At 39.8% G+C, this 27,659-nt stretch overlaps 1 protein-coding gene across 5 annotated transcripts in view; it reads left to right on the forward strand.

Annotated features, from left to right (window-relative positions):
- clic1 (chloride intracellular channel 1) overlaps window positions 1-27,659 on the forward strand; it is a 67,395-nt gene that overhangs the window by 15,518 nt on the left and 24,218 nt on the right. The window contains exons 2-3 of one of the 5 annotated variants that reach the window (XM_067361366.1): window positions 17,165-17,288; window positions 23,426-23,965. Coding sequence is in view for 2 of the 5 variants with exons in the window: in XM_067361369.1 (XP_067217470.1) it covers window positions 11,072-11,110; window positions 23,975-24,084 (149 nt within the window). In the remaining 3 variants the exon portion in view is untranslated. The other 4 variants (XM_067361369.1, XM_067361365.1, XM_067361367.1 and 1 more) reach the window with 4 other exon arrangements.

Here is a 27,659-nt window from a genome sequence, read left to right on the forward strand (position 1 = left end):
CGTTTGAGTGTCAGGTTTTAGAAATTGTGTGACAAGTAAGGATTTTGTGTGTAAGCAGTTGAAAAAAAACTGTATGTCAGTACAAGTGCTTTCAGTTAAAACAGTACAAACATGCATTTTAGTCTGGGATTAGGCTTAAGCCTTCTGTGAGACCAGGAGACTATATTTATCTATCTATCTATCAGGGGTGCAACGATTCTGTCACGGTAGAACACAAAACAAACAGGTAGATCCAAGTGCAGCAATAGGTGTTTATTTAGGGCAAATCCAAAAGGTGTAATCCAGGGTACAGGAAAGCGTCATAATCCGTAAACAGCAGTCCAATCATAAAACAAGAAACACGAAACAATAAAACTACAAACCAAAAACAGGAGAACATGAAAACCAGGGATCAGACACGAGGGTGACATCAAACAACGAACCACAAACACAGACAGAAACACCTCAGTATAAATACACAAACACTAGTGAAATGATGCCAAACAGGTGAGTGCAATGATAATGAGATAATGAGTCTGGGGAGTGCGTGAGGGGATATGTAGTCCTTGGGGTGAAAACAGTCCAGGATGGAGTGCCCTCAAGTGGCTAATTCGGGCACTCTCACTGACGGTCGTGACATTACCCCCCCCTCAAAGGAGCGGCTACCAGACGCTCCACCAGAAAAAAAAAAACAAAAAACAAAAACACCAGCAACTCAGGAGGGAGGTGGACAGGAGGAGGATCAGGGGGAGGGTTGGCGGGTCAGATCCTGGGTGTCCTACTGGACACCAGGGCGGTGCTGGAGGATCTAACCAGGCAACCACTGGCAGGTTTGGAGTCCTGACTGATTTCCAGGGTGGCGCTGGAGGAACCGCCCAGGCTAGTTCCAGTGGTTCAGACGGCCCGGGCCGTGGCGGCAGGGCAGAAGGCTTGGATGACGGCAGCAGAACAGAGGGTCTCGGCGGCAGTGGCAGGACAGAAGGTCTGGGCGGCGGCGACAGGACAGAAGGCTTGGATGACGGCGGCAGGACAGAAGATCTGGATGGTGGCAGGGCAGAAGGATTGGATGATGGCAGAGCAGGAGGCTTGGACAGCGACGGCGGGGCAGGAGGCTTGGGCGGCGGCGGCCGGCAGGGCAAGGCGCTTCGTTGGCACCGGCAGGGCAAGGCGCTTCGGTGAAGCCAGAGCAGTCTCTATGGTCGGAGGGTCTTGCAGATCGGAGGAAGCCCTCTTCCTCCTTCTCCTCCACTTACGAGAGTGAGGCAGTGGCTCACCCAAACTGGACTCACCGGCCGGAGCGGGCTCTGGAGTGGACTCACCGGCCGGAGCGGGCTCTGGAGTGGACTCACCGGCCGGAGCGGGCTCTGGAGTGGACTCACCGGCCGGAGCGGGCTCTGGAGTGGACTCACCGGCCGGAGCGGGCTCTGGAGTGGACTCACCGGCCGGAGCGGGCTCTGGAGTGGACTCACCGGCCGGAGCGGGCTCTGGAGTGGACTCACCGGCCGGAGCGGGCTCTGGAGTGGACTCACCGGCCGGAGCGGGCTCTGGAGTGGACTCACCGGCCGGAGCGGGCTCTGGAGTGGACTCACCGGCCGGAGCGGGCTCTGGAGTGGACTCACTGGCTGGAACATTTACACTGGTGACGGCCTCCGTGCCCGTATGAGGATGACTCTGCGAAGCCCGTTCTCTCCGACGGCTGAGATAAGCGGCAAATCTCCAGAAGTCTACACTCCGTAGCCCCTCCATCTCGCATTGGGGCAACGGCTCATCAAGGCAGCAATTAAAAAGGTCTTTCAAAGCCGCATCATTGTAACTCAGCCCCACCGCCATCGCCCAAAAGACCTTGGCAAAGCAGCCTACCTCCCATCTGTCTTGCCGTAGGGCACTCAATGCCCGAAGTTGAGCCATCCGCTCCTTACTGTGGAGCGGGAAAGGTATCCGGAACTCTGGATCTATTTTCTGGTGGTTCGTTCTGTCACGGTAGAACACAAAGCAAACAGGTAGATCCAAGTGCAGCAATAGGTGTTTATTTAGGACAAATCCAGAAGGCGTAATCCAGGGTACAGGCAAGGGTCATAATCCGTAAACAGCAGTCCAATCATAAAACAAGAAACACGAAACAAGAAAACTACAAACCAAAAACAGGAGAACATGAAAACCAGGGATCAGACACGAGGGTGACATCAAACAACGAACCACAAACACAGACAGAAACACCTCAGTATAAATACACAAACACTAATGAAATGATGCCAAACAGGTGAGTGCAATGATAATGAGATAATGAGTCCGGGGAGTGCGTGATGGGATATGTAGTCCTTGGGGTGAAAACAGTCCAGGATGGAGTGCCCTCAAGTGGCTAATTCGGGCACTCTCACTGACGGTCGTGACAGATTCAAATTGCTCACAGTTCGGTTCATATCACGGTTTTAGGGTCACGGTTTCGGTACGGTTCGGTATGTGCTATGTTTAGGGAAAAAAGGACTACTGTCAAATAAAAATAAAGAAAATAAGAACAAACAAACTACAAGCAACATCACAAATAAGTACAATAAAGCAAATATTCAAATAAAATAAACAGAGCTTTTCAGGTTTTTCAGGTATCTAACAGTAGTTTTCAGGTACAGAAAATGGATAAAGTAATCAAATATAAAATATCACTGCATATTATCTTTACTGTATAAAATAAAGCTTAATCATTATTGAAGTTACAAAAACTATTGTCAAGAGCAGTGAGTGATTTCTTTGTTATTTGTTGTTTGATTTAACATTAAAAACAGGCAGCGGGAATAGTTTTTTTTTTTTTCCTTTAAGACATGCACGATTACACATGCGCTGTCTTTCTCGACTAATATACGTTCACTTAAGACATAACCGACTATGTTTGCTAGGTGTGGCGAGGGGGGCGTGGTTCAGCGAGGTCTGCAGCGGGAGAGAGCATCGGGAGATCTTTGGTGAGTGAGCGAGTTAAATGTAAATCACGAACACCTGTTTCTCGTTTCAGTAATTGGCGCGGAGACAGGTTAAAACGCCGCGAGAAGCAGGAGTCGGTGAGAGAGAGGGGGACTGCTGACTGAGCCGCTGGTGCACGACACGTTGGAGTGAAGCCCTTTGTGGATTGTATATGCCGTGACCAGAGTGAAGCCCTTTGTGGATTGTATATGCCGTGACTGGAGTGAAGCCCTTTGTGGATCGTATATGCCGTGACTGGAGTGAAGCCCTTTGTGGTTTATTTTGTTTTGTGCCTTGCGCTTTTTTTTGGTTTTACGCGCTGACTGAAATAAGCGTGTGCGCGCTTCGGATGAGCGCACAAAAATCTTCATACAGCGCGTGCGAGTTCTCTTTCGCGTCTTGTTCTTGAAGGTTTAAATCAGCAAGACTTAAAAGAGTTCGTTTAAACACAGATAGTAAAGTGTGCTGTTCAGGGGTGCGTTTCCCAAAGCGAACTATGGTCGCAAGTTCCGTCGTTACCAATAGAGTTCAATGGGACTTACGACCATGGTTCACCAACGATGCTTTCGGGAAACTCACCCCAGGTCTCACCTGCGCTCGCGCGCTATCAACACCCGGGTGATGACGGCGTAAATGACTGGACATTAGAGCAGACCGCACTCGCAGTACAAACCTCATTCAGCAGCACATCGAGACAGAGCCGGGCGTGGTGGTTCGCAGCCGGCCGTATAGATTGCCTGAACACAAGAAAAATGTAGTTCAGGCAGAATTAGAGGCTATGCTTGAAATGGGAGTAATAGAAGAGTCCAGCAGTAACTGGGCGAGCCCGATAGTTTTGGTTCCCAAGACGGACGGCTCAGTTCGGTTCTGTGTGGACTACCGCAAGGTGAACGCAGTGTCGAAGTTCGACGCGTAAGTTCGACGCGCAAGGACCATTTGTGGTGACACGACAAGTCGGTCAGCTCGATTATGAGGTTGTGAGTTCCGATAGGAGAGGAGCACGTCAGATTTACCACCTCAATCTCCTTAAAAAATGGAATGAGGCAGAGTCAGTGATGCTGGCGACTGTGATTAGCGGAGAGGATGATCTCGGGCCAGAGGCGAATATCAGAAAACAATCCCTCGCTCTGGCCCCGGGGGGAGATCACCTCTCGCCCTCACAGCTCACTGATTTATCCAAGTTACAAGCAGAATTTGCAGACGTGTTTTCTCCCCTACCGGGCCGTACAAACCTCATTCAGCACCACATCGAGACAGAGCCGGGCGTGGTGGTTCGCAGCCGGCCGTATAGATTGCCTGAACACAAGAAAAATGTAGTTCAGGCAGAATTAGAGGCTATGCTTGAAATGGGAGTAATAGAAGAGTCCAGCAGTAACTGGGCGAGCCCGATAGTTTTGGTTCCCAAGACGGACGGCTCAGTTCGGTTCTGTGTGGACTACCGCAAGGTGAACGCAGTGTCGAAGTTCGAATTGTATCCAATGCCTCGGGTGGACGAGTTGCTTGACCGGCTAGGTACGGCTCAATTTTATTCGACACTGGACTTAACGAAAGGGTATTGGCAGATCCCCTTGTCGCCATTATCCAAAGAAAAGACAGCTTTCACGACGCCGTTCGGATTACACCAATTCGTTACCCTTCCGTTCGGGCTGTTCGGGGCACCGGCTACCTTTCAGCGTCTCATGGATAAAATTTTTGGGCCCCATGGTGCATATGCTGCTGCCTATCTGGACGATATTATCATCTTCAGTAATGACTGGCAGCGGCATATGCAGCATTTAAGGGCCGTCCTGAGATCGCTGAGGGGGGCCGGGCTCACGGCCAACCCAAAGAAGTGTGCGATTGGGCGCGTGGAAGTAAGGTATCTGGGCTTCCACTTGGGGCATGGACAGGTGCGTCCCCAAATTGATAAGACGGCAGCAATTGCGACCTGTCCGCACCCCAAGACCAAAAAGGAGGTTAGACAGTTCTTAGGGCTGGCGGGATATTACAGGAGGTTTGTTCCTAATTATTCGGCCCTCACCAGCTCGTTGACTGATCTAACTAAAAAGGATGGTGGGGGGGGGTGGGCTGCAGGCCGGACGGCTCCCCGGCCTGAGTCGGGCGGTGGGGATATGTGGCGAGGGGGGGCGTGGTTCAGCGAGGTCTGCAGCGGGAGAGAGCATCGTGAGATCTTTGGTGAGTGAGCGAGTTAAATGTAAATCACGAACACCTGTTTCTCGTTTCAGTAATTGGCGCGGAGACAGGTTAAAACGCCGCAAGAAGCAGGAGTCGGTGAGAGAGAGGGGGACTGCTGACTGAGCCGCTGGTGCACGACACGTTGGAGTGAAGCCCTTTGTGGATTGTATATGCCGTGACCAGAGTGAAGCCCTTTGTGGATTGTATATGCCGTGACTGGAGTGAAGCCCTTTGTGGATCGTATATGCCGTGACTGGAGTGAAGCCCTTTGTGGTTTATTTTGTTTTGTGCCTTGCACAGTTTTTGGTTTTACGCTTCTGAATTTTGAAATAAAGCTCAGTCAGCAGTTAACCGCCGACCCTGTCCCCTTCCTTCCTACACTAACGAACATTGTTTGTACTACACTAGGATACTCGCCAAGATGGGCATGTTGACATAATTTTTTTATGAATTTGTCCGCTGAAGCGCAAGACTTGAAAGAGAACTCAGTATTGAAGTACTGACTCAGTACTGACTGAAATAAGCGTGTGCGCGCTTCGGATGAGCGCACAAAAATCTTCATACAGCGCGTGCGAGTTCTCTTTCGCGTCTTGTTCTTGAAGGTTTAAATCAGCAAGACTTAAATGAGTTAGTTTAAACACAGATAGTAACGTGTGCTGTTCAGGGGTGCGTTTCCCAAAGCGAACTATGGTTGCAAGTTCCGTCGTTACCAATAGAGTTCAATGGGACTTACGACCATGGTTCGCCAACGATGCTTTCGGGAAACTCACCCCAGGTCTCACCTGCGCTCGCGCGCTATCAACACCCGGGTGATGACGGCGTAAATGACTGGACATTAGAGCAGACCGCACTCGCAGTTAACAGTTTACAAAGAGTGACTGTTTTGTCCACGCATTCTGATTATCGTTGTTGTAACGTTTTGCGCATCCATCGACTGAAACATACATTATCTGAACTCTGTCTGTCTGTTTTCGACGTTGCTATTTTAAACAAACCACATTAACCAATAGATGGAGATGGACCGCGGTGCAAGTGCGCACCGAACCGTAAGTGGAGAGCCGTACGGTTCGATTTTTTACCGAGAACCATTGCACCCCTACTATTTATCTATCTATTTATTTATTTAAAAGTAGTATAAATATTAATAATAATAATAATAATAATAATTTACTTGAAAACAAAAGTCAAATCCTGACATGCTTCTGGTGTTCTCTATGGTATAATACTTCACAGAGTTCAATGTGACTGGTTTTCTGAGCCCGTCCATGAGTGGCTGCACATCTGATTGCACCAACACCAGTGGAACCATCTTGGGTGCGGGATACACAGTGACCAAATTCTGCTGTACCACAGATCTGTGCAATGGAGCAAGTGCTGTCCAGCTGTCCATGGCTGCAGCTCTCAGCACCGCCCTATTGGCCTCCATCTGGAGCAGTTACATTCTGTAGATTTAACACCTCCTTGTCTGTAAAAACATTGTTCACAATAACTCCTTAATCCAGAATCAATACAAATGTAATCTAAAGTGCATAGATCCCATAACTTTCTGTAACTTTAATTGTTGTTGAACTCTGTTTACTTTTGATGCATTGATAATGTTTTTATCAACATTTACATAGTATAAAACACATTAAATTTTCAACACCCTTGCTTATGTTAATTTTTAATGAAACCTGCATGCACTCTTTGGAATGAGGTGACGATTTGAGCTGAATAAACAGAAACATTACAAACAAACATTATCTTGTGTTAGGCACTTGCTTGGGGTATTTGTTAGTTACATAAATTAAAATTAGGTAATGTAATAAGCAAAAATTTATTAAAAATAAACAATAGTATATATTTAGAAAATTACATTAGTCTATATTAATAAATTCATTTAAAAAAAAACCTTATTTGTTAGTTCATGATACCTTGCATTATTTAACCTTATTGTAAAGTGTTAACATTATTTTGTATCTATAATTTCTCATCTATAATCTACTTATTAATTATAATGCAATAATGATCTCATTCTTTCTTGATGTTTTCTTTAACATTATTTATTTGAGATTTTAACAATACAAAACAAACCACAAGGATCTCATAACATATAAAAAATACCTTCTTTAAATAACTTCTTTAAATTAATCCATTGGAGATCAAATTAATGCTCGATATTTTGCTATAAATTACGGACATGGCATCTAAGAACTAATTCTTACCTTTCTCAGTTTTTTTTGCTTTATTTCCAGATTCAATCATAGGCTCATTCTTACATACCAGTGCACGTACGCACATGCGCACTCTTCAAAAACGATGCTTAAAATCTCTTGACAAACTAAAATATGTAAATGACATTTGTATATATTCAAAATAAAAGATATTGTAACGATCACCGTCTGTTCCTGTCACTCCCCGGACTACACTTCCCACAATTCTCCCTGTCAGTCACATGTTCACTCCACACCAATCACCTGTCGCCACATACAGCCATGCACACACTCCTCACTAATCACCACACCCAGCTGCAGCTTGTTACCTGGACTATAAAAGGACTCTCACTCACACCATCTAATCGCGAAGTCTTGATCCAGTGTGTCATTTCTAAGCGTTTCCTTGTTTCCTTGTTTCCTTGTTTCCTTGTTTCCTTGTTTCCTTGTTTCCTTGTTTCCTTGTTTCCTTGTTTCCTTGTTCCCTTGTTCCCTGTCTGCCTGTGTTTGATCTTGCCTGTTCCTGTTTATTGACCCGTTGCTGCCTGCCCTGATCTTTGCCTGTCCCTTGACTACGACTCTGCCTGTTCCTCACTGTTCCTGTTTGTTCCTGTTTTGACCCTGCCTGTACGACCACTCTCTCTTGTAAATAAATGCTGCATTTGGATCTCCCGCCTGAGTCTCCATTTGTAACCGATATACATTGTACTTAATGTGTATGAAATCAGACTTTATATTTATCACTTGATTTATTAGATGAATTGGACTTCAGCTAAAATAAAATTAAACTTCTTAGTATCTACTTTCATTTTACTGGTAGGCTACTTATTTTTTAGTTTCTATAGGCTCAGTATTCCAATACTAACTAACCCCCTTTTTTTTTTTCTCCTGACCATAGATGGCACAAAATCTCATCTCAGCACTTTTGATAATTGGCTACACTATTTTCTATTTTGTCATTTGATTTGAATATCAACATTTGTGAAGTTTAGTCAATCGAAATCGAGTTTTGAGGTTTATTGATCTAATTTTGCGTCTCTGGAAAATATTGAACTATGACATTTTTGTCAGGGTTATGTCTGTTTTGAGTTTGTTTTTGATCTGGGGCCATTTCAGAAAGGAGGTTAAGTGAGAACTCTAAATATGTTAACCCTGAAAAGAGAGAAAACTCTGGGTTTTCTGTTTCAGAATGGGAGGTATGTCAAACACGAGAAAGCAGGGTAAGTCAAGCCTGTTTTTGAAAGAGAGTTAACTTCAATGGTAACAATGGTAACTTACTCTGTGAACCTAAATTGGTCAGGAGCAGGTTTTCTTCGGTAAACCCAGAGTTTCTTTCGGTCTCTTCCCCCTTTTTAAAGTGCAAGTGATGTTTCAATTGTTCATTCATTCGTTCATGCAGCAAAAATGCTTTTCTTACTGAGTGTTATTTGGTTCTATTTCAAGTACAAATATCTAAATTTTCTTAAATCAAGACAGATATATTTTCTATATAAGAAAATGATATAAGATATTTAGTCGTGTTTCCTGGGGGGATCTGAAAATGAATATTAGTTCAATAACTTACCGTTCTGCCAGTTTTCACCTCTGATATCATAACAGTGATAAGAATTAAACTTGCATTGACTAAGAAGTATGCAGACTCATTTTGTCATGTGCTGTTGCCATGGCGAATCGTAATATTGGAGCTCCATTGATTATGGCTTTTTATAGTCGTGGTGCACATGCTTAACTCCGAGTCAACCTACTCAGAGTCGATTGAACTAACTGAATTCAGCTGTTCTGAAACAGAAAACTCAGAGTTTCCCATTTCAGGGTAAGTCAACTCAGAGTTCAAGTTTTAACTCAGAGTTTGTTGAACCTCCTTATTGAAACGGGCCCCTGTTTTCATGCTTTTTCCCTGTCTTCAGTTTCTTTGTCAGTTTTCTAGTTTGTTAATTGTTTCAGTTCTCCTTTTGTGCCTGCCTGTTTGTCCCCTTGGTTACTGATTTGATTTGTGTCTTCAGTTCCAGTGTTTCTTGTTAATTCTTGTTAATTACTCTCATTTACTCAATTCTCTCTGTGTGTGTAATTATATATATATATATATATATATATATATATATATATATATATATATATATATATATATATATATATATGATTTTCATGTTCCTTGTTCCTAGTGTTCCATTAAATGTTATTTGAAGATATCTCCTTCATCGTGCATTCGTATCTACAACTGACAGAAAGCTAGACCCTTACAGAAGATTGGATTTCCCAGTACTGCTAATATCAATGGTCACAGTGTCTCTCAATCCAATGCCAACAACATCAAAGATGGCAGAGGAGTACCTCTCCGTCCTGCGACAGGATGGACATCCTCTGGAGTGGTACGTGGATGAATTTTTGGATTATTCTCATCTGGTGAGTTGGAGTGAGTCCTCGCTCAAGGCCTTCTTTCGGATAGGACTGGATAGTGAGCTATATCAGTTCCTGTCTCCTTGTCATTATAATTTGCCCCTAGTTGATTTCATTAATTTCGTCGTCTGGCTATATAAGTCTGATTTCTTGGCGCCGCCAATTGTCAATATACAATTTTAAATACAATAGCTTATTTTGTGTTTTACATTAGTGACCCTTTAAATAGTTAGAATTATCTTAAGTCATATACACATTCTGTAAATGTTTTTTGGGAGGTTATAATAACCCAGGGGACCAACTTACACCAGTAGGGGCCATTTCTCTTTTAATATTTGACATTTTATGCTGTAACAACTAAATTAGCAAATGTTTTTTATTTATTTTCTATTATAACACATCTGATGCATCATAGTCATCATCATCCTGCACATGCTTAACTTATATCTAAATATGTTACCATTTAAAAGTAAATCCACATTTTTCTTAAGGGGGGCATTTTCTCCCATACTCTACTTACTCATTAGATACTAGTATTCATTAGATAATATAACTTGTACAAAATTCATGTTTCAGTTATCTACCACTAGGTGTCAGAAGGCACGCTGTAAAAGTCACACTTCCCCTTTAACGCTTAAAGGAATATATTATAACCTAAACACTACCTATGCAAAAGTGTTATTTTAGTACTTAATAAATAATTTCGGGATACCATTTGCTCTACCTAGTCATGAAGTTGAATTTGTTAATATATTTGGAGTAGTAAATATAGTAGTAAAAGCTATATCTAAAAATACTAATGTAGACTATTTTATAAATAGACTAGAAACTAAAATATGCAGTACTTATTAAATATACAATACACAATTGACTGTCAGCATGTTTACTGATCAAATGACTAATTCTAAATGTTTTCAAATGTTTAGTCAGTTACGCGTCCATTTTTGAGTGTAAGCTGTAGCATCACAGTTAGTATAATACGGTAGTTAGAGGAAGTTCAAGCTCGTCAAAATCAGGAAACGAGAGAGAGAGAGAGAGAGAGAGAGAGAGAGGAAGTATGGCTGATCTTGCTGTAGGCGTTATTGATTTCGAAACTAAACACGAACAATAAACCGTTTATACGTTTTTACATGTTATAAGTTACACGGAAATTAGACACTTTTTGGTCGCCTTTGCTTGGGCTTTGGTCTAAATTTTCCACCCACTATCATATTCGTAGCTCAAAGCGGAGAAGCTGCATACAGTTTCAAATTGACCTAGGCACAGCGGAAGTGAGCTCAGAAAAAAAGGCGACAGGAATACAAGACATTAATTTATTGAACTATAAGCTCGCTGTAATTTGGCCTTTGCTAGAGGACTGTTGTTTGGACTCCAGCATGAGTGAGGAGAAACCTGAGGTTGAGCTCTTTGTGAAGGTGAGTTTACCTGCAGGCCATTATTCATGATTTCATTTAGAACTAATGCCGTTTTAGCAACTTACAATTTAATAACTGCACAATGTAATAAACGTTCTATAATAAATGTATTGAAATGTTTATAATGTAATTAATGTAATGTTATTATTACTAGCAATAATGTTATTGTACATTACTTCTACTAGATGGGTGATAATTTAAAGGAAAAAAACAACAACATAAAGTGTCCAGCACATCAGCAAAACTTCAATGCCCCAATTCTACTGGAGGAAAGGAACACCATTCCTCCAAAACAATTATTACATATTGAACATTTCATTACATTAATAATGTAATATATATTACATTATGCTGTTATTACATTATGCTTTGTTATAAAAAAATAAAAAAAAACAACGTAGTAGAACTACGCCCAAACAACATTTAATGTATTACTATGTATGCAAAGTGCACAAAAAAAAAAAAAAAAAAAAAAAATATATATATATATATATATATATATATATATATATATATATATATATATATATATTCACCTTGTGCTATATTGAAAGTATAACCCCTCTGGTTCTACTTGCACCCCTCCGAGCGGGATTTGAACTGTGTTTCCGGCATGGGAGGCAAGCATGCTAACAAGGATGCTAAAGACCACAACCTCTAGTCAGTCGCTAGTGCACCTCTTGAGACCTGGGGAATGAGGTTTACTTGCACAGTTCTTTACTAGCTAGCCTCCATTACAAAAGCATTATAACAAGACATTATTTGATTAAGACCTAAGACCTACAAACACGTGCAAATAATAAACGTTCACTATATAATGGCTAAATGCAGTTAATCCATGAATCACATGCGTTCCCAACCGTGGGGCCTGGTTCGTACGGATCACGGATCAACGGCGATCCGTTACACCCCTAACACTTAGCATTTCAACATTCAAACAACCACTCAGTCTCATCCTAAATGATAACGATTCTCCTGTGTCTATTAATCCTTTGACAAAATCACACCAGAACATTCAGATCTGAGTTTGCTCTGCCGCTGATCCAGAGAAAGCAGTAATCATGTATAGAGTATGAAACAACTTCACAAACAGTCTTTTCAACCACACAGTAGGCCTATCGCTTTTTCTGTGTTACAAATATTCATATTATCATAGAAGTACTAGGATAAAAGTTTATGGTTAGAATATAAACACTGATGTCAACGTAATCGATCAAAATAGTGCGCTTCAAATAAAGACTGTGCCAGTTACATCATTACGCCACCACATGGCAACAAGTGACTGTTAAAAAATGTATTTTTCATTGAATCATTAATTCGAGATTCGTTCAAAAATGCTGATTCATCCAGTGATGAAAAGTGAAGTATTTAAGAGTGAGTCATTCATTAAAGGGCAAGTCATTCATTAAATCATTCATTCAAACTGTTTTTTTTTTTTTTTTTTTTTTAATAATTCATTAAGAAATAAATATTTTAAAAAGACTAGGTCGACTGACTGATTGATTGGCCGGCCGATATATCGGGCCGATTTTTGGCATTTTTTAATTAATTGGCATCGGCCAATTGTGCTGAAAATTAGGCTGATTAATAGGCAGGCACATCTGTGAGCAGCTAAGCATTGTTGTGGAACATGTGACTCTGCCTCTTGTGGCAAACAGATTGCCATTCCACCGGCATAACCCTGTGATGTCCCCATTTGCCTGCTAACTTTTTGAACAGAACTACCTAGTAACTTCCCAAGAAAACAGTAAGATTTAAGTTCTTATCCTTCATTCTTAATCTAGCCTTATATATTTCATTGGTTGAATATAATGCTGCTTTTGGAGAGAGAATGAGAATTCCTAAACAGGAGCTTGCTTTGCAGCCTTGGCTAAATGAAGTATTCATGAGACTAGATAATGATCTGAGATGCCATGGCTCTGCTGCAGAATTTTATTGGCATCAATATTGATTCCATATGACAATATTAGATCTAAAGTATGATAACAACAATGAGTGGGTCCTGACATGTTGCCGAATTCCAATAGAGTTTAGAATATCTCTAAATGCCAATCTTTATGTGCGTCTTTTTTATATGGATATTAAAATCAACAACAGTAAGGACTTTATCTGCAGCCAGTACTAACTCTGATAGAAAATCAGAAAATTCTTTGATAAAATCTGTATGGTGCCCTTGTGTGTCCTGTAAACAGTAGACAGCACAAATGTGAAGCGGGATTTATCACATACACTAGATAATGTTACGTAAGGCACCATCACAAAAAATTATATTTGAAACTAGAGCTCTGAGTAATACTGAAGATATTGCTATAAATTACAGCAACACCTCCCCCTTTGCCTTTCAGACGAGGCTTGTGTTTATAACAGTAACCTTGAGGGGTGGAGTCATTTAAAGTATTGTAATCATCTGGTTTTAGCCAGCACATCTAGGTTATGATCTGTAATCATATAATTTACAAAGTGTAATTTTTTAGAAAGTGATCTAATATTAAGCAAACCGAGCTTTATCATTTGTTCATCTAAATTTTTACCCTTAAATGGGTTTGAGAGTTTTTTGTATTAACTAATTCCGGGAACAGACACAGTCTCTATGTGATGATATCTAGGTGAAAGAGTCTCTATTTGTTGGAATTAATCTGACTTCTGTGACATGAGGCAGCTAGCAGACGGTTGGTTTAGCCAATCTGTCTGCTTCCTGACCTGGGCCCCAGTTAGTCAAGGTTTATCTCCAAGATTATGTGCCATATTACTAGAAAGAAGAGCAGCACCACCCCAGGAGGGATGAATACCATCTCTTTTTTTCAACAGGTCAGGTCTGCCCCAAAAACTTTTCCAATTGTCTATGAACCCTATATTATTCTGCAGACACCACTTAGACAGCCAGCCATTGAGTGATGATAGTCTGCCAAGTATCTCATTACTCCGACGAACAGGAAGGGGGCCAGAGAAAACAGTGTATTACAGTGTATTACATCGTACTTGCGAGTTCACACACCTCTTTAATGTTAATTTTAGTGCTCTCCCGACTGGCAAAGTGGTTCATTAGTGCCGATGTGAATAATAATCTTAGAGAATTTATGATAAGCATTAGCCAGAAATTTTAAATTGCTTTGATGTCAGGTGCTCTGGCTCCCGGCAAACATGTGACTATGGTGGCTGGGGTCTCCATTTTCATGTTTCATGTAATAGAATCGCCAATAACTAGGGCACTTTCAACAGGATTCTCAGTGTTGCATCACTGAATGGGGAGAACCTGTGTGAAGTTCTAATCAGAACGGAAGAGCGGTGTTTTGTCCCAAGATTATGCCGTCTCACAGTCACCCAGTTGCCCTGCTGCACAGGCTTTACAGCCAGACCTGAAAAATGAACAGAGTTCACTAAGCTAGTAGCATCCAAATCAGTATCTATAGCCCTTGCATTCTTACTATCCTCAATTAAAGTTTGGATGCGTGTCTCTAAATCTGAAATCTTCTCCATCAGCCTGACATTCTCTCTGCATTTATCACATGTGTAACTCTCACCACAGAAAGAGAAGGCTATGCTATACACGTGGCAGGCAGTGCAAATGACAAAAATGTGAAGATGACATGACCACGTTTGTTGACTGATCCAACACGTAAAGATGCGAGCACACGAGAGAAAAAGATGGCAAGCACGTATGGCAGGTTTACAGGCCAGCAAAATGCTAGCGCATTGTGCTAGCAATAACAATTTAGATTAAAGTTAGCCATGTCAGATTAATTTGATAGGCAGTGTTAGACAATATCTGATATATGGTGATGAGTAAGTTATATTTCACAAATATAAATAAAAAGGAATGATAGTAAATTGAGATTCAAAACAAAAAGCTATACAGAGCTTACAGATGCAAACAACTCAGCAGCGAGGCTGACAGGAGCAATCGAGCAATCTGTAACCCTGAGTTTGTTCAACTACTGTGCCATGGTACAGGCCCCATGTGTTTCAATGGGGCCCAAGCCACTAAGGTTCAGGGCCATATTGTTTTTCTAAGCATTATTTTTTTTTCAATCATCTGGGGCTTTTTGGGGGACTTAAAGGATTAGTTCACTTTCGATTATTTACTCACCCCCATGATATCCAAGATGTTCATGTCTTTCTTTCTTCAGTCGAAAAGAAATTAAGGGTTTTGATGAAAATATCCCAGGATTTTTGTCCATACAGTGGACTTCAATGGACTCCAAACAGTTGAAGGTCAAAATTACAGTTTCAGTGCAGCTTCAAAGGGCTCTACGTGATCCCAGAAAAGGAATAAGGGTCTTACCTTGCGAAACGATTGTTCATTTTCTGAAAAAAAATAAAAATAAACGTTTTAACCATAAACGCTCATCTTGAACTGGCTCTCTTCTACTTCTCTATTAGAATTCCAGCAGTGTAGACACTGCTAAGTGTATTACTGACCTCCACAGGTCAAAGTTTGAACAAATTGTTACATACTTGCACAAGCATATTGTATATGAGAATTTAGTTCACACTTTGACCTGTGGAGGGCAGTAATACACTTATCATCTACACTGCCAGAATTCTAATAGAGAAGAAGAAGAGAGCTAGTTCAAGACAAGCATTTATGGTTAAAATGTATATAATTAAAAAATAAATAAATTAATAAAAAATAAATGATTGTTTCACTAGATAAGACCCTTATTCCTTGTCTGGGATCGTGTAGAGCCCTTTGAAGCTGCACTGAAACTGTAATTTTGACCTTCAACCATTCGGAGTCCATTGAATTCCACTATAAGGAGAATAATCCTGGAATGTTTTCATGAAAAAACCTTAATTTTTTTTGACTGAAGAAAGTAAGACATAAACATCTTGGATGACATGAGGGTGAGTAAATTATCTGGAAATTTTAATTCAAAAGTGAACTAATCCTTTAACATGCTTAAAAACTCTTGAAAATTGGCACACACATAGTATGAAAGTTGGTACACATATAGACCTCATCGGGCCTAACAACTTTCTAACAACTTTTGGTGTATAACTAAGTTATACACCAGCTCAACAGGAAGTCAGCTATTATGTAACATTGTTTGAAAAACACATGCTCTGGAATTTGATATACTCCTCCTGGGCGATTAATCTGATCACCGCCAATCTCGGTCAGCATGAAGTCAATACATTGAGGATGCTAAATTGCAAGCAGATTTTTGATATCTCAAATGGTTTGGCTGTGGCGAGGCAACAAATTTATGGCGAGATAAGGGAAACAGGAAGTGTGTTATAACCTCTGCCAACATTGATTGATTTTTATGAAACTTCAGCTGTGTGTTCATTGTAGGAGGCTGATCACATGGATGTGACTATTGTGAGTCAAAGTTATAGCACCACCAACTGGCAGCAGGAAGTGTGTCACTTTCAAAATGCTTTGAGTTCACCCTCTTGTTTTTACCTGGTTTGCTTCAAACTTCATTAAAATAATGTCAAGACATGGTGAATGTAGACCTGTGAAACATTTTTAGATATTTTAAACACTGTTGCCATGGCAACAGATCAAACTTCAATATTTGTTTTGGATGCTTTTGAGACTCTTGGCATGCTTCAAATTGCATGAAACTCAACACACGTCAGGATTGTCATCCAGTAGACATGGGCAAAGCCTTAGAAATGGGTGGGGAGGAGGGGCTCTACAGCAACCACACTTTGACAAAAAAAGGGGGGGGGTTTAGTTTAACCCACAGTCACCAAACTCGGTACACATATCAGTCTCATTAAGCCGGACAACTTTCTAATTTACAGTCATTAGCTCCAACCAACAGGAAGTCAGATATTTTGGTTTGAATGTGGATTTTTTTGAATAATCAAGCTCTAAATTTTTAATAATAATACCTTTATTTTATATAGCGCCTTTAAAAGTGGCTTTCTCAAAGCGCTTTACAAGAAAACATAACAGAGAAAACAACACATATAAATACAAAAAATACACATCAAAGAAATGGAAACAAAATAAAATGATAAATCAAGTAAAAGCAATCCTAAAATAGTATGTCTTAAGAAGAGATTTAAAAGTCGCTAATGTGTTTGCTTCCCTGATGTCAGCTGGAAGAGAGTTCCAAAGCCTAGGAGCATAAGAAGAAAATGCTCTATCACCCCTGGAGCGAAGCCGTGTCTTAGGAACAACTAAGAGTCCACTCTGAGAGGAACGCAGATTTCGACATGGAGTGTAAGGCATTAAAAGATCAGTCAAGTACTGAGGAGCCAGATCATGCAAAGCCTTATATGTTAACATAAGGACTTTAAAATCAATACGATACCTGACAGGAAGCCAGTGCAAAGACTTCAAGACAGGGGTAATATGATCACCAGCCCTGACCCCAGACAGAACTCTAGCAGCCGAATTTTGTAAATACTGAAGTTTGTTGAGTAATGATTTAGATACTCCAGCTAAAAGACCATTACAATAGTCCAGACGTGAAAAGACAAAAGAATTTATCAACTTCTCAGCCACAGCAAAGGACAACATAGGACGTAAACGTGCTATATTCCTGAGGTGAAAAAAGGATGTCTTAACTGTATTCTGAACAAAAGGCTCAAATGACAGCGTGGCATCAAAGATGACACCAAGATTTTTTAGTTTGCCTTGAAACTCCAAGGTGACACCATCAACAGACAGATTAAGAGAACCACCAGCATTTCGCAGTTGATGAGGAGAGCCTAAGAGCATAATGTCCGTTTTGGAGCCATTTAAAGACAGAAAATTTTTAGACATCCAATTCTTGATCTCAGTGATACAGTTGGAAAGATGCACAATGTCCACATGCTGACCTGGTCTTGAATGGATATAAATCTGCGTATCATCGGCATAAAAGTGATAATTAATGTCTAGAGATCTGAGTAGTTCACCAAGTGGATAAATATACATACTAAACAGTAATGGACCCAATACTGACCCCTGTGGGACACCAGTATAGAACCAACTTTGGACCTATAGCCACCCATAGAAACAAATTGACTGCGGTCAGTAAGATAAGACCTAAACCAGTCAAGAACTGTCTCTGACAAACCAAATACAGTTTCCAGACGATTAAGTAATAATGTATAATCAATAGTATCAAAGGCAGAACTAAGATCCAAGAGAACGAGAAGAGACAGGGAGCCTGAGTCGGAAGCTACTAGCAAGTCATTAGTGACTTTAACCAACGCGGTCTCTGTGCTGTGCAGTTTCCGAAACCCAGACTGATGGGGCTCAAATAAGTTATTTTCAATTAAGTGATCGTTCAGTTGGGCCACAACCACACCCTCCAAGATTTTAGCCAGGAATGGAAGATTTGAAATTGGGCGAGAAAGAGCTTTCACATCAGAATTTTGCTTTTTTTTAAATGAGAGTGACAGCAGCAGTTTTAAGTGCTGCTGGCACCACACCAGTTGACAAAGAGTCATTTATTATAGCAAGAACTGAGGGACATAAAGGACCAAAGCAAGATTTGAATAAATTACAAGGCAAAGGATCAAGTATGCAAGTGGAAGCTTTCATACGAGAAACATGCTTGCAGAGTAACTCAGGTTGTAATGCAGTAAATTTGGAAAATGGAGTGCCAGAAAAGCTTGGTGTAGTATCTGTTTGAACAGTAGATCCAGAAGAACTACGAATATTTGTGCGAACATTATCAATCTTCTCGCTGAAAAATTTGAGAAACTCATTGCACAACCAATCAGATGGAATCAAAGAACTGACACCATCTATATTAAGTATACTATTAATTGTGTGAAAAAGCTGTCTAGGATTGTTTTGATTATTTTCAATAATATTTGATAAATATGTTGATCTTGCCGTTTCAATAGCTACTCTGTATTGTGTCAAACAGCTTTTCCAAGCTTGATGAAACACATTTAGACCAGAGCAACGCCACTTTCGCTCCAATTTCCGACATGCTGCCTTCTGGGAACGCAAATCATCATTATACCAAGGGGATGACTGTACAAATGAGACATTACGTGTTTTTATGGGAGCAAAGTTGTCCAAGTTGGCTGTAAGGACATTGTTAAATATAGTGATTTTATCCTCAAGAGGAGCAGAAGTCATAGCATTTAAGGAAGAGACAATCGAATTAGCAAAAATAGCATGATCAATTGATTGCCATTTACGGAATGAAATAGATCGTGAAGTTTCTCTACTAGAAAGTGATACCTCAATATTAAAAAAGATAGCAAAATGGTCCGAAAGACCAACATCCACAGCAGAAAAATTAGAGAGAAAAGAGTCATTTGCAATGACTAAATCCAATGTATGCCCCTTACAATGAGTGGGAACATTTACAAACTGAGAGAGATTAAAACAGTCCAAGAGTGACAGAAAATCCTTGGCCATGCTACAGGCTGTCTGATCTACATGTTTGTTAAAATCACCCAGAATCAAAATTCTCTTAAATTTGACAGACAATATGGACAGTAGATCAGCAAACTCAGAGAGAAAATCCTTATTCGGTTTTGGAGGTTTATAAATAGTGACCATAGCAGCACTGTGAGCAGCATGAGAAGCAGATACATTTAAAACAAGGCATTCAAATGTTTTAAAAGGAGGCACGGACACAGGGTGTATCTTGTATTGTAGTTTATAGACCACTATAATACCCCCACCTCTACCTGTAGTCCGGGAGACATCAAAGAGTCCATAGCCCGTTGGAGTCAGCTGATTAAAAAGAAGACCATCGTCCTGTTTGTGCAAAGTTTCAGTAAGAAACAATAAGTCCAGTTTTTTGTCCATGATAAAATCCGACAAAAGCAAGGGTTTATTGTTCACAGAGCGCACATTTAATAACGCGGCATTTAAAGGGCTTACAGTCACCGCAGCGCAGGATTTCAACTCACCCGAAAAAACTGACAAGTTAGTAAAATCAACACCAGAATAAGATGGTCTTCTAGTCCTTCGTCGACAGTTCAGAACTGGGATGGAAAAAGACGAGGAAGAGACATAGTTTCGTCCTGAGCTCCGATGAATGTATCGCTTGGGCCGCAACAATCCAGCCCTGTTACAGTGATCGTAGATGTCTTTAGACAGGAAATAATTCCGCTTCAGGGATAACAGCTGCAGGGAGGTGTACTGCAAGGCCATGTTCATTGAAGCCGTGTCAACACCAGCTCCAAGCAGGCCTAGCCGTGAGTCCACAGAGCAAATCGTAAGCCTCCAGGCCAGCACCAAAAGAAGCAAAATCCTGGCGTACATAGGTAGAATGCACTGCATCGCGGCAAAAACGTAAGATGATAGAAGATGTTTACATAGCACAGATTCGGGGAGCGGAGCGGCAGCCAAACGCACCAGCATACCCAGCTCAACCGGAAAACCTCTGTTGATTCGGCTGTGTGCAGCTCCAGACGTTAACTGGCTGCCCTTGTCTAATGCCTTTTTATAATCTTTTAACTGCTCCTCTTAGGGGATTCATGCAATCACCACCAAACTTTCTGGATATGATGACAAGATACTGAAGATGCTAAATTGCAAACGATTACAGGTTATAGGATATCTCGAATGGTGTTGCCATGGAGAGGGTTTAAAATAAAGTGTCTCATATCTTGTAAAATCATTGTTTGACTTAAAGTCCCTGTAAAGTCATTTTAAAGTATGTGTTTTGAGCTTGTCACACCACAGAAAAATGTGTTATTAACCACCCAGCCAAATTTGAATTATTAAAAAAAATCTGCAAGTAAATGAAATAAGTTATCAAAATCTCGAAAAAATAGGCAGCGCTCTCTGCTCTCAAACGCTGGGGGCGTGTCGGCGTTGAAACCACGCCCACTCGCGAGAGCTGCCGTCTCAACTGACTTTTCTAGTCAAACTGATGCATACAAACAAAAGAACCACGTTAGAGGGTTGCACATTTAGTAGAGTTACTGTGGAGTACCTATTATAACATAAGCACACACGACAACTTACACTCATTGGGCACGTACTGCCGGACTGTTGTCGAGTCGACAAATGACGGTGCCGCGAGACGGGAGGATGAAGGCCGGGACGGGAGAGACTCTGTCCGGCCACATATATCATTGGTTATCATCGGGACGGTAAGAAGGCCGAGGCGGGAGGGGTGGACGAGGTCTGTTCAGTCACATTCACCAAAAACAGCGGATTATCTGTGAATCCCAGCTGTCTGATGAAAGTTTGTAAAATATCCGGTTTACAACGATCACTTTAGAATCCTTCATATCGTTTAGGAAATTTAAATAAGGAGACCGATATTGTATATTTTAACAACCATGTAATATGCATTTGCGTGACGAAGGCATTACTAAATGTACAAAGGGCTGTATAACTGTAATGACACTCGACACAGCGAGTGAACCGCTGTAGAGTTAGAGGCGGCGCCACGCTCGGTGCGTCATCGACAGTGTCAGGGGCGGGGCTATGCTCGGGGGACGATGTGCGTCATTAGACCCCCGTTTTAGCTCCACCCAAAAAATCCTGAGCAGAGACTTGGTGAAAAACTGTTTAATGCTCTAACTTCACAATTAAGCATTAATCAATTCACAGACTTTGTAATGTGTTTCAGCAATACATTTGTAACTTTTTTAAAGTGTTTAGAAAGAATTCTCAGAATTGACTTTACAGGGACTTTAAATTAAATTAAGATTGTATGTTTGGTAATTAAACCTGGATGAATTTAAAATGAATGTACTATATTTCAGATCAATATATTTGATCTCTCTCTCTCTCTCTCTCTCTCTCTCTCTCTCTCTCTCCCTGTCCTCCCCCTTCACTCCCTCAGTCTCACTCTTTCTCTATCTCTCTGTGTGTGTGTGTGTGTGTGTGTGTGTGTGTGTGTGTGTGTGTGTGTGTGTGTGTGTGTTTTACAATCTTGATTAGTGGTCTTTAACCCTTTTACTGATTACCCATTTATTGAATTACAATTATTATTACCCGACACCTGTGATTTCATGTACTCATTCATACAAGACTAACATCTGTTTTATTACAGAGGAGAGTGTGAGTTTTCTAGACATGGGCATTACAGAATGTCATGTGCTGTGTTTGCGAGCATTATGTATGACGCATATGTCTTTAAATTAATTATTTATTGAAATAATTCAAATTTATTAAAAACCCCTATTTAAGTAAATTTCACATGATTCTGTAAAAGTGGCTGTTTAAAATAAACTTACATAAGTGAGCAGAAAAATCTAGACATTTACCTTACTATTACCTGAGACTGATATTAAAATCGTCTTTGCAGGTTCTGTGATTTGTCCCTATTTGTTAATTTTATAATTTTATTTTTTCATTGTATACCACACATTGAAATTAAATGAAAGCATGTTTTTGGTGCATAAGATTGGTACACAAACAATAGCTCAGAGAGGTCAAAAAACACATGAAGAGAAGTGTTAGAATAATACAACATCAGCAATCACAGACATTTGCATTAAGACTGGATTACATTTCTGTTGAGTTTGCGTAAATAACAGTATGTTATTTTCTCTGGAATTTTTATAGAGGTTGTCTGAGAAAAACACAGACATGGCAAATAAGGTTTATATTCTGCTACTCATTTGAAATATGACTTATTCTATGACATGAAATTTATCTAAATTTAAAGGATCTCATGGATGTGGCTGTTGTGGTTTGTGATCATTTGGGCACCAACTGCTACAGTAAATGTGTTGTATTCAAATGACTTTGACATAGTCCTTTTGTTTACACATTTTAAATGCCTATTGCCCACCATGCACAGTTGCCCTAAAGCCACCAGGTCGGCGGTGCCACCGGGCTTGGGCCCATCTTTGCTGCTTGCAGCTATATTATCACCTTGTTATTTCAACTCCTGAAGTCATATTCTTCTATGTTCTAAATTGTCCTAATCTTATAAGTCTCAACTTTTTCGGAATGTGTTGCAGGCATCAAGTAAGGGATAATGTTCATCCATCCGGCTCTTATAGCAGAATAAATCCTGACAGGGTGAGAGAAGACCAATTACCTTGTATGGTCTTGTATTACCATAAAAGGGTGTATTTTGCGATGACATCCAGCTAGATGTATATTATCCCACTTGGTACATGGCTGCTTCTCACATAAGTAAATAATTGGACAAAAAAAATATAGATTTTTGTTGAAATTTTATTTTAATTGTATTAGCTCACTTAGCACAAAGCTTCCGCAAAGAAATAGTTGCTAGCATTCCACTTTTAGCCAAGACGACAGAACAAGTTCAAAATAGACAAACATTTATTGGATAATGTACAGTCATTCCAATTATTACACATCTCTTCACCACATAAATAATTATGGGGACAAGATTATTTGATATTAATTTGATATTATTTGATATGTTTTGAAATCTTACCTGTTTATTATCTTATAATCCATTACAGTGTACAAAACAATCATCCTGACAAGAAGATGGACACAGCAACAATATTACAGTACTATTAATACTGAAGTCCTCTGATTTCATTGTCAATATATTCAATAAATATAACAGAGATGGCAGCAGTTGTGTTTGAAAGAAACAAGCGAGAGCAGACAACATGATTCATTCCAGTGAGCCATGTAATAATTTACAATAATATACATCTTTAAAAAGCAATGCAGTTGATTAGCCAAAACATGAAGTATGCTGTCTTTATACTCTTTTTGTTTGAATGCATAGGATTATATATTAAATAGGCTATCCATGTGCTCTCGGAAGAATTAACATGCTGTCACAGAGAAAGCTTGACAAAAAAAAATTAGGTACTAATTATTCTGACTGCAAACTCACATTCATAATTTGGTTACAATATGATTCCATGCCATGCCTCTGTACAATTTGCAAAAAACAAAAATCAAGTACTTTTTTGTGATTACGTTTAAGCATAATTTGGGGCTACACAGTCATTCAGAAACCTGTAGTGATTATCTGTGTTTGTATATGTGTGTAGGCAGGAAGTGATGGTCAGAGTATTGGGAACTGTCCATTCTCTCAGCGGCTCTTCATGGTCTTGTGGCTGAAAGGCGTGACCTTTAATGTGACTACTGTTGACATGAAGAGGTTAGTAATTCTGTGCAACTCATGCAGACATTCACAAAACTTAAGCAGTTGAATAAAGTTATCATTTCAAATATGCAGTGAAACCTAGCTTATTACTGTTTCAATCCAGTAGTAACTGGATTGTGACGATGCCATCATGAAATAAATAAATAAATTGCAAAGAATTGTTCATCCGTCTTGCACTTATCAGTCATCATTCATCTGTGAAATAAATCTGTGGTCATTATCCACAAATATCAAAAATATGTCACTATTCTTTGGATGTAAAGTCATTGTTCTATAATGTCCAAATCAAGATGGCGACGTCTTTAGTCCAGCCCCTAGGCTACCTTTACACTGGCAAAAAAATCGAATTTGTTGAACACATGTAAACTCAAAATTCTGAACAAGATTGCACTCTCTCGTGTGTGCTCTCTCCCTCGCTTTCTCTCTTGTTATCATTATATTCAAATTCATTCAAATAAATGTAACCTTACCTGCTACTTTATTTCACTTCAGAATTCAGAATCACAAATTACCTTTATTTTCCAGTCTATATTCAGTCAGATTGTGCGCTGCAAAACATCAATGACACTCTGTTAACTTATCCATTCTGGCAGGTAATCATGGCCACCCGACATAAAAAAAATATATAAATAAGGTTAATAGTATGGCCATTTAATACCCGAGGGTCTACCATGTGCATGTAAAGCTATCAATGACCATCATTTTGGGCAGGAATCATTTTGGGCAGGTCAATTCTTTGCCTGCGTAAGATGAAATGCCTTACCGTATCAGCAGGTGGCAGTAGCTGAACAGCCAACAAGAATGATCAGATGGCCCGACGAGCTCCGACGCCGATTCAACATGCCGACGGTGCAGAACACACTGAGAAAACTTACTTACGATGAACAAAAACTGCCCGACGGCCGAACGTCGGCTTGGTTTGTTCCTGCCTTAAAGTGAATGTAAACTATGGAAATAAAAACAATAAATACATAAATAAATATACAAATAAATGTAAAAGAGCAAAAGTAAATAAATAAATATATAAATAAATATACAAAGAAAAGCCTAAATAAAAAAAAAAAAAAAAAAAAAAATCAATTTATTTCCTTATTTATGTGTATTTTTTTATTTATTTATTTTTGGCTTTTTTTTTATTTCCACATTTATTTATTTATTTATTTATGTTTTTTTTTCATATTTGTTCATTTCCACATATATTCATTTCTACAATTCTTTATTTCTACATTTATTTATTTTTACATTTATGTATTTTTACACTTCTTTGTCTGTAGGGTAAAGAGGAGGTTTATTTCAGACATTGCAATTGAGCTCAGAGTAGGCAAGGGCGGGGCATTGAGGCAACAGTGACACCTTGTGGTGTGCCCGAAATACATGAAGTGTAGCCTACTGATGAGCCTGTTGATAGTGGGATAATGACTTGGATGGGTAATATGGCCAAAATCTTATATCACGTGTTAAGTCATATAATATCACCCTAACTGTACTGTGTGACGTGGATAGGCTACTCTTTATTCTGGACATGGCCGTAGAACATCTTCTGGTTTGGATTTACAATTAGGGTGATATTATGACTTAACCCGTGATATAAGATTTTGGCCATATTTCCCATCCAAGTCATTCATCCCACTATCAACAGGCTCATCAGTAGGCTACACTTATTGTATTTCGGGTACAATGCTGGCCCTCGCCTATCTGAGCTCGATTGCTATGTTTGAGGTAAACCACACCCTCCTCATTACCTTACGGACAATGTAAGGTAGGACAAATGTAGAAATACATAAATGTGAAAATAAAGAAATGCAGAAATGAATAAATGTGGTATTGAACAAATATGGAAATAAATAAATAAATAAATGTGGAAATAAATAAAAACCAAAATGAATAAATGTATAAATAAGTAAAAGAAAAAATAAATGTGGAAAAAAATAAAAATATACATAAATAAGGAAATAAATGTATAAATAATTATTTATTTTTGATTTTTTGCTTTTCTTTGTATATTTCTTTATATATTTATTTTTTTTTGCTTTTTTATTCTTTGTATATTTATTTATTTATGTATTTATTTATTTTATTTTGGCAGGTTTGGCATTCCATAGTAAACAGACTGGCCAAAAAATCGGATATGGTCAAAAGATCGGATCTGTGCATTAAGACTTGCAGTGTAAGTGCATCCCTAGTTAACTTTATCTGGATGACATGCATCACTCACAGCAAGATGGCGGTGACAGCCGGGAGGCATTGAGTATACCTCACGGAGCTTCTTTTGAAGACTCCTGTGGCGATTTATTGTTTTATCTGCGGCAAAGTGTGCTTATTGTTGGCGTTCTACTGTGATCATGCTTATTGGATTACGCAAAGGAAAGTATCCTTGACATTATGTGACTAGCAGACAGTCGTTGAGGCACTGCAGTGAAAACAGTAAACTAAAAAACGGTGGGAACTGTCACTAAAACTGTGAAAACTGCCGGTGACCGTGTTAAAATTTGTTTGGCTGCCCTGCCAACAATGCTGGAATGTGTGTTCAGACCGCCGCTGGCTGGAGCGGCAAAGCAACCATCAACCAATCGGAATGTAGAAGTTCTTGAGAGGATTCCAGAGACCGCAGAGGACAAATTGCTTAGCTGGAGAAAATAATGATAAATGTCATTAGGCTTAAATATATAGTGAATACAAATATATATTTATATAGTAAAATATATGTAGTAAATATATAGGCAAACAGCTATGCAATTTCAGACATTGCATGCAAACAATGTCAGACACCTTGGTCCATGCATCATTTTTCTTATTTATGCCCCTGTATGCAAAAAGAGACACACGTCATATATTATTGGGAAACCAGCCACGGCAATTATCCACCTCTCCTCCATTTTGTTTGGGAATTAATGTTTGGTCAGAACCAAAGTTTACATGACTGCATTCTCTGGAATCCTCTCAAGCGGAGGACCTCTACATTCCGACTGGTTTCCTTCAAACCGCGTCATAGCTCATTACTTCAATGAATTACTTCCTGTCACTTTGATGCTTTTGTCGGCAGCGGTGTGAATGCATAGTAATACGAGTGTGTAATTCCAAAACCTGAACTGGATTGGTGGAGGGGGAGCCTCCAGCCTTGTATATACAGTGCATCCAGAAAGCATTCACAGCACTTCACTTTTTCCACATTTTTTTATGTACAGCCTTATTCCAAAAGGGATTCAATTCATTATTTTCTACAAATAATTCTTTATTTCTACAAACAATACCCCACAATGACAACGTGAAAGAAGTTTGTTTGAAATCTTTGCAGATTTATTAAAAAAAATAAATAAATAAAAAAATCACATGTACATAAGTATTCACAGCCTTTGCCATGACACTCAAAATTGGACATGATTTGGAAACACACACACATGTCTATGTAAAGGTCCCACAGTTAACAGTGCATGTCAGAGCACAAACCAAACCGTGAAGTCCAGGGAATTGTCTCTAGACCTCTGAGACAGGATTGTATCGAGGCACAGATCTGGGTAAGGATACAGAAAATTTCTGCAGCATTGAAGGTCCCAATGAGTACAGTGGCC

This window comes from Chanodichthys erythropterus, chromosome 15 (assembly GCF_024489055.1).
Source record: "Chanodichthys erythropterus isolate Z2021 chromosome 15, ASM2448905v1, whole genome shotgun sequence".
NCBI classification, from domain to species: Eukaryota; Metazoa; Chordata; class Actinopteri; order Cypriniformes; family Xenocyprididae; genus Chanodichthys; species Chanodichthys erythropterus.